This window comes from Periplaneta americana, chromosome 3 (assembly GCF_040183065.1).
Source record: "Periplaneta americana isolate PAMFEO1 chromosome 3, P.americana_PAMFEO1_priV1, whole genome shotgun sequence".
Taxonomy (NCBI): Eukaryota; Metazoa; Arthropoda; class Insecta; order Blattodea; family Blattidae; genus Periplaneta; species Periplaneta americana.
This window is the reverse complement of record NC_091119.1, coordinates 129,524,131-129,531,399: the sequence shown is the minus strand read 5'-3', so window position 1 is coordinate 129,531,399 and position 7,269 is coordinate 129,524,131. Positions and strand designations below refer to the sequence as shown.

The 7,269-nt window shown below is 36.9% G+C and overlaps 1 protein-coding gene across 2 annotated transcripts in view; it reads left to right on the top strand.

Annotated features, from left to right (window-relative positions):
- The first annotated feature begins 5,237 nt into the window (after positions 1 to 5,237).
- Positions 5,238 to 7,269, top strand: part of rictor (rapamycin-insensitive companion of Tor) — a 68,029-nt gene continuing 65,997 nt past the window's right edge. Inside the window, exons 1-3 of one of the 2 annotated variants that reach the window (XM_069821570.1) lie at positions 5,238 to 5,392; positions 5,479 to 5,523; positions 5,635 to 5,797. In XM_069821570.1, coding sequence (XP_069677671.1) covers positions 5,332 to 5,392; positions 5,479 to 5,523; positions 5,635 to 5,797 — 269 coding nt within the window. In that variant the 5' untranslated portion in view covers positions 5,238 to 5,331. Of the gene's footprint in view, positions 5,393 to 5,478; positions 5,528 to 5,634; positions 5,798 to 7,269 lie in introns of both variants that reach the window. The other variant, XM_069821571.1, reaches the window with a different exon arrangement.

Sequence of the window (7,269 nt, the reverse complement as noted above, 5' to 3'; positions counted from 1 at the left end):
AGCTGGTGTGATGTTAACGCCAACTCTAGGAAAAAGCAGAATCTCACGCTCAAACTGGTTTAAAGGTCATTGAAATCAGTCAAAGGTACCGACGCGAAGTGTCCATACTTTATAATTCCCTATACGCGTATGGAACCAGTGAGTTCTATCTTTCACTGGGAGGAACTAACAAGCCAATAATGATTCATAATATAAACCTTGACAATTTATTATTACTATTACTATTATTATTATTATTATTATTATTATTATTATTATTATTATTATTATCTTCTCTTCTTTTTCATAACATGTTGGTGTTATTAATCAACAACGATTGAAATTTAAGTTACTGCTGTATTATTTTACATTAAAATATTGTTTTGGGGTCCTATGTTTATGATAAATTACTGGATTATAGTTCTCAAAATTTGAAATGTGTTTGTTTTTATTTTCCTTAGCAGCATGATAAAGATTTTTTTGTAACTGTTCTGAAATATTAAGATACGGTATAGTTGATATTGCAATGTCATCATGAACTTATTTTTGCACTGTTAACTCTCTTATCACCTGTTAGTGCCTTCTGGTTGTGCTAACTAATGGCGTTACATGTCAGCAATGTGACATTGAAATTTGTGTTCAGGTTTCTGTCCAGCGACAATCCTAATATACAGGTATTGTATTTTATATTTGAAGATTGGTTAATTAATAACCCGGCACACACGTAATCACACTCACATTCATACAAATTTCTAGATTCTTCCTGTTCACACGAGCGGAATGTTCGCGAAACGACGGACGCGCGGCGGCCGCATCTTTTTCTATGGCACACTAATTTAAATGTAGCAATTCATACAGACGGAGAGTTTGCGGCAGTGGAACGTCGCATCGCCCATAGCAGAACGAACGCCGCACAGTGACCGCAAATTTGCTGTGGTCTATTGCTATACATTGTATCAATCACAGAGCGAACGCGGCAGTTGGGCGGCGAGTTCCAGACAACATATCTTGACTTTTACAGGGGTTGGACCTGACAAACTTACACATACTTTGGCCCTTTGGGCGTCCTATACAGTATAGTCTATGCGACAGTGGCGGTTCCTCGGGGGAGGGAAGGGAGGAACGTCCTCCTCACATTTTCCTTCTTTTGAAAGTAAATACCAAATAAAATATGTGCCTTGAAATTCAAGGAAGATTCGATAATTTTTAAGTTCACAGCTATAAGAAAACCTCGGTTAATCGAGTTTTAAACGATGCGCGCTCATGTGGTGCTAGAAAACTGTGAGAAAGATGCGAGATTGTTTGTGTGGAGGAAAGTCAATCCATTCCTCCTTTACTGCAGTAAGTACACATAGACAACAGCGCACTAGCGGCCAGAGAAAGAAGCAGAGTTTTAAAATAAGTAAATGAACGGAGAGGGAGGAGATCCCCCTTTGAATCAACGCATGGGTGGGTAATAGAAACCGACTGGTCGTGCAGCAAGCTCGCTACCGCTGCCATCTAACGATCTTGCATTCAACCAGACTATAACACATCTATAGTCCCGTCGCTCTAATTTCCGGCAGCCAATCGCGTTGCAGGTCGGCTACATTTGAACGTATGCGTCTTGTGATTCGCTGATTCATTTCTTATAATCGCCCGCCATTTTAGCTCTTTTGTTGGCGTTTGCAGAAAGCACACGAAGACGTTATTTACGGCTCAATTATTTGCTGAATTACATTGCGTTTGATTTATTATCATAGGAGCTACGACATGATAATGTTTAACGGTGTGGCAAATAGATTCCTCGTATGGTAGCTCGGCAACGTAAGACCAAAAATGGCGCACGATACTACCTACCTAGACTTTATAGAGCCTTCACTTTCTAAGACGTAAGCAAAGAGGCGGAGTCACGCCGGAAATAACAGCGTCGGGACTATAGGAGGAGACAATAAAAACAGTTTTAACGCAACGCTATGAAAGACACCTCATAAACTTTTTTTAAATTATAAATAAAAAAATATTATTCATTGCACTTTATATAGCTACTATTCATTGTTTGAAACTTTCAAGGATATTTGAAAGTTAAAGTCGGGTTTATATAAAACAAAGAGGAAGTAGTTCTACGTTAGTATCGCAGATCTTTTTGGCTCCTGAAATTCACTTCCATTCATTGTGTACTAGACAGGGCAACAGCCATGCTGTCAGTTTTTTTACAAATATATTTGAAATTGAAAGTAGTACTCCAAACTACATTATTTTTAACATAAAAAATTAATTGGCCACCGGCAACTTTGAACAATAATGGTAGTATGACTTTACAAGAACTGATTTTCTTCAAAAGCATGTGATACTCAACTTTTAAAATGTACATGTGGCAACACAGACCACGTGGGTGGGTGCAGTGTTCTCGCTTTCGTTAGATTATTTCCCATTCCCATTTCCGCGGTTCCGATTACGTGTTAGTAGCTATAGTGTCTTCCAACGCGTGTCATGCTGTAGTGTGCTCGAAAAATGCTGCGAGGTGAATTTCATTGTAATTGTTAATTTGTGCAATTATTCAACAATGAATGGAAGTGAAAACATTATTTATATTTTGGAAAATTTAGGAAACTCACTTTACAAGAACAGATTTTTGCTATACAGAAGGGTACACCAACCCCAACACTACCTGGTCTTACATGTATGCATGTTGGCTAATTGTAGCATGTTTCATTCAAGAAAGTGTCATTTCGTCCTGTTACCTTCTTTCCTCCTCTTAAGAAATACGCAGGAGCCGCCACTGCTATGCGATGATTGCCCAAGTCCGACAGGTGGCTTCAATCCGATGCTGACAGGTGGGCCATTCTTCTTCACCCCCTGATAGAACCAGATCCCATCCGCATACCAGTTGCCTGATGTGCCCCAGGGATCCGGAGCCCCAAGCCCTTCCTATATGAGCACCGAAAACCCGTACTACACCAAAGACTTCATCTCAGCATATTTTTACTATTGCAGATGATAGATGAAATGAAGAGAGGTGGAGAGTGTTTGTGGAATGATAGAGGGAAACGAGAGTACCCCGAGAAAAACCCTTTGCAACGTCTACTTTGCCCACCACAAATTCCATCACGACCTCGCCGGGGATCGAACCCGGGCCACCTCGATGGAAGAACAGCGCACTCTAGCACTTGGGGTACAGACGGACATACGTGTCATTCCAAGTCAAATCGCACAAAATTGTACAAATTTTGACCTTCATATTCCTGATTGCGTTTATATTTTGTTTACCAACTCTACGGGTCTAATAAACTAATACCTGTATTTTATTTCCACCTAAGTTCACATGTTTTTAAAATATTGCACGTTAAAATTCGTTAAAAATATCGCATAGTGCAAATTTCAAGCGTCGTATTTCTGAGGATATTGATGTTAAAATGTTTTTGGAAAATGCATTTAAAAGCTTGAAATATTGTATTTTGAAAAGTCTGCAATAACTACGTAATTTTCAGGTTGTACATTTTCTTTGCATTCCGTAAAACTTTCCGCGCGCAGCCTTCAGGCCCCCTTATAACCCCTCTTTTAAAGAAAGTAATTTAAATGTCATATAACCTAAAATCTAAATGGGATTTAATTTATCTTACATATCAATTTTCATAGAAATCGGTTCAGCCATTTTCGAGTAAAAAAAATGCGATTTTCGGTCTGAGGTACATGTTTACATGTTTACACCAATAATATTTGGAAAAGCGAAAATGGCCATTTACGTTTATTTTATGTGTTAAGTGGTTATTTTATTTCTGGGTAGGTAGCTGTAGTTTCATATACAGTAGGTAACATCTCTTGACAGTATACATCAGTAGTTTTACAATCCCGTTTCATCGATCGTTACATACATTATTACTACAAAAAATAACAACAATACTTGAAATAATGTGGCATAAAAGTACTCCCTAAATTTCAATAACAATATTTTTTAACGATAATAGTATGTTCTTGATTTTTAACATTAGTATTACAATATTATTTTCACTTATATGTTTTCTGTTTTTTTGTTCTCTGTTCTTGAGTTGTGCCCAGAGCTGTAGTTGGCCGGAACGCAGTTCTAGTTAATAATATTAGAGTTCTACAGTTCTAGTACAAATAATACAGGAAACGATTAATGAAGCAATTTGGGGGCTTCTGAAATAGCTGGGTTCGAATAATTTTTTTTAAAACTATAGTATTGTTGTGCCATTTTTTTTTGTCCTAGTCCTTCACAAACTTTTATTGAAGCGAAATTTGAATTACAAAAGAATGAAATTTTCAAATAAATACATTGTCGCAATATTGTTTACTTAAAAAGAAATCAATCTCTTTTAAACCCTATATTATGGTCACAGAATCAGTTCTGCGCGTTCGTCACTCTTCTATTTACAATATTACAAGCTACAGCAGTAGCAGTCGCAGAGAACTGCGCTTTGTTCATCTTTTCCCAGGCATTGGTAGTCTGGTGCCCATTTCCCGAGGCAGGGTGGGCCTCAGAGTCTGGTCATTATGGTTTTACCGGGAATCGAACCCCAGCCCCCACAAACTATAAGCTATAAGCAATTGCTTTACCGACTGCTCTACCGCAACTCCGACTTTTATAATGATTAATGTGTCTTGATAAGTGTAATTGAATTGAATAATGAATTGAGCTACCGAGACCGAATGAGAAAATGAAGCAAGAATTAGCTGATAGATGGTAGCACTTGGAAAGAACATCTGATATTTAATTAATGTAGTCGTATTTACTATAAATTGCGATATTCTACAATATACTTATAGTAACTAGGATAAGAATTGGACATAAGAAACGAAATAGAATAATATTAAGCCCTAGAAGTAGTCATTCTTATACACATTAACTAATGAATATTGCGCCCCTCCCTAATGGTGTTTGTTGTCATTACCATGTGAATAAAAGATGTCGCTGATGATAGAAGTTGGAAATTATCAATAAGCATTAAGTATCAGTAAGGCATTCGTCATTAACTGATATTAACTGTATTCACGTGTTACCATATTTTTATTCAGAATTATTTTATACATTCACTTTGCTCCTAGGCCAGTTCTATGATCGATGAAACAGAATTGTGAAAGTACAGATGTAATGTCAAGAGATGTCTCCTATATATAAAAATTATGTTTACATTAAAAATCAACTGTAATTATTATTATGGCTAACGAATGCTATAAAGTATTACTTATGTCATTATATTATTAAAGGAAATATGATCGCTATAGTGGCTTAAATTACTAAGCATTTTTACGGACAGTACTAATTCACAGATCATACTCACAATCCTAGATCAGGGATACAATGTAGAGTTAGTTTTCGTTGCGCAATCAACGTAAGCAACGGTCAGGAATATGGCGATGGCAAGTTGGATGTTTAGGGGTAGAACCTTGCGTTCAGGACGTTCAATACGTAGTAAGATGATTTAATTAATATTTTAAAACAGTAATGTGCGTAATGATATTGTTGAACACTTTATGAAGATATGTTTGCTCTTACAGGTCGGCATGACAGCGAAGACGAAGCACAAGTCGATTTTTCGAAGGGTAGGTCTGTGTTGTGTTAAAGTATGCAATACAAATAAGAACCTTTATCCTATCGTAAGAAATATATTGTAAAGAAGTAAATGGTAAGAAACTTCGGTCACTTTGTTACAGGTCCAAATGAAACTGCACGCGAAATTCTATCAAATATATGCAAGAAACAAGGATTGACTGAAGGGAAGCGATTTAGTTACCTAAGTGCATTTGTCAAATTGGTTACGAAATCGGAAGGTGGGATTGGGGCACTTGGATATAGTGTGGAAGAATTACAAAGCTGGTGAGTCATTTTCATTTGATTATATTATTTCAACTTTTAAGTCCATTAAACTAAAACCTTTTGTGTTATCCAAGCTACCGTAGCCTATATTAATATACTTGTGGTCTAATAAGCCTATCTGTGTTACTACAATATTGCTAAACGCCTCCCTTATTTATCTGGATTTGATTGTACGAAATAATAATGTTGATGCTACACAAAATGTATTTCGTGATAGTGTGTTATCATTGTAGGCCTATCCTACTTGTTTATCTGCCTTTCTATGGACTGGATTTTTTTTCTCAAGTTTCCGAAGTATTTGGGAATTGGTGCAGGAGTATTTTTCACGTGAATCACCGTCGCACATGCCCCCACCGGAAGCATTTGGTCGATGAGGAAGGGAAACTGAGGTTTTATGATGTCGTCTCGAGAAGTCCAGAGGAGATTCAATGAAAGGGAATGATGTAATGATTATGGATGGTAAGAAGAAGGGATAACTTTCGTGATAAAGTCCATTGAGAATAATGACATGGGTCGGTATCATCTAGGATTGCTTAATTGTGTGAAAGTAAACGAATCAGCGTATGTGAACTGAAATCTTTGGATTCTCCAGTAATTCGTCTGTAAAGTGAATTATGCAGTCTTCTGTTTGATTTGAATGGAGATGTTTGCGTTCGTGATGTGTTAAATGAAGTTCAGGGAGGGAAGAATCTTGAAGGGAAGGAATGAGAGAATGTTCTGCAGTCAATATAGTAGGCCTATATCTACAGCCGTGCATAAGAACATACAAATAGCTATTTTTCTATTATGTTGAAAGTGCTTGCAAGTGAGAGAAAGTAAAACACGTGTATTAGTGTATAGACCTCAAAAAAGGCAATAATTAAATAAATTGTGCTTCCTTTGGTTCACGTCTTATGAAGAATTACCGCTGCTAGTACCATGTTAGCCTGCTGTTCCGGAGTTGCGTTCGGGTGTGGGTTCGATTCCCGCTTAGGCTGATTACCTTCTTGATTTTTCTGAGGTTTTCCCCAATCGTAAGGCGAATGCCAGGTAATCTATGGCGAATTCTTGCCCTCATCTCGCCAAATACTATTTCATTATCACCAATTCTATCGACGCTAAATAACCTAGTAGTTGATACAACGTCGTTAAATAACAAAGTAAAAAAAAAATACCTTATTAGCAGCTTCTGAAGTTTAATGCTTCATGTTAATTTTTAACCGTTCTTGTGCCCAATGGTCTTTGGTTATTACAAGATGCTTGTAATGTAGGTACTGATTTGTTCTAAATAATTTTGCTGCCATCGTGGAAAGTAAGTTCCTTATAGGCTGTTTAGCCTCCAAATAGGTTTACATGTTATGTTTATTAGACATGATAGATTAGGTTTTTAGGAGTAAAATAATGATAAAATCGTGTTTGTAATTTTTGTCGGCTATGTTAATTGTAAGTTAATACTACTATTACGGTATGTATGGAAACTTATTGCCATTAAA